General features: G+C 49.8%; 2 protein-coding genes across 2 annotated transcripts in view; one reads left to right on the top strand and one right to left on the bottom strand.

Moving 5' to 3' along the window:
- Nucleotides 1-135, top strand: part of T265_05271 (hypothetical protein) — a gene marked incomplete at both ends in the record, with an annotated part of 4479 nt that extends 4344 nt beyond the window's left edge. The window contains one exon of the mRNA XM_009170246.1: nucleotides 60-135. Coding sequence (XP_009168510.1) covers nucleotides 60-135 — 76 coding nt within the window. The remainder of the gene's footprint in view (nucleotides 1-59) is intronic.
- The window catches only part of T265_05272 (hypothetical protein), a gene marked incomplete at both ends in the record, with an annotated part of 4557 nt that extends 4255 nt beyond the window's left edge, over nucleotides 1-302 (bottom strand). The window contains 3 exon segments of the mRNA XM_009170247.1: nucleotides 6-89; nucleotides 105-240; nucleotides 252-302. Coding sequence (XP_009168511.1) covers nucleotides 6-89; nucleotides 105-240; nucleotides 252-302 — 271 coding nt within the window.
- Between the last annotated feature and the right edge of the window lie 202 nt (nucleotides 303-504).

The following is a 504-nucleotide window of genomic DNA, read 5'->3' on the forward strand; positions in this document are numbered from 1 at the left end:
CGTACCTTCTCCCGTATTACTCGCATGGCCTTCCAAATACTCTATGGGGCCTACGTCAGACCGCTCCTGGAGTACGCCAAACAAGTTGTCTACTCAGGACGCACGAAAGACGTCACCCTCATTGAGCGTGTCTAGCAAGCCGCTGCGAGAATGGTTACCGGCCTCAAATCCGTCGACTACAAAACGCGTCTCGCGATGCTTGATCTCTTTCTCCTGGAGAACTATCGTCTCCGAGGGGACCTAATTCTTACTTGGCAAACAGGTTTTCTACCGTTGATCCAGCGAGCACGCGGCGGGGACATGGTAGGAAAAAGTTTTCAAGCTCAGAGCACACACATTCATTAGACAAAATGTTTTCTCATTTTGGGTAGTAGCTGCGTGAAATGACCTTCCTCCGACGGTTGTCCACGCTCCTTCCAGAACCCACTTTAAAGCCCACTTTAACCCACTTTATCGATATTGGCCACAATGGAGATAAGCCGAGTTTCCGTGTGAACTAAGAGA

Source organism: Opisthorchis viverrini (assembly GCF_000715545.1).
Source record: "Opisthorchis viverrini unplaced genomic scaffold opera_v5_99, whole genome shotgun sequence".
Taxonomy (NCBI): Eukaryota; Metazoa; Platyhelminthes; class Trematoda; order Opisthorchiida; family Opisthorchiidae; genus Opisthorchis; species Opisthorchis viverrini.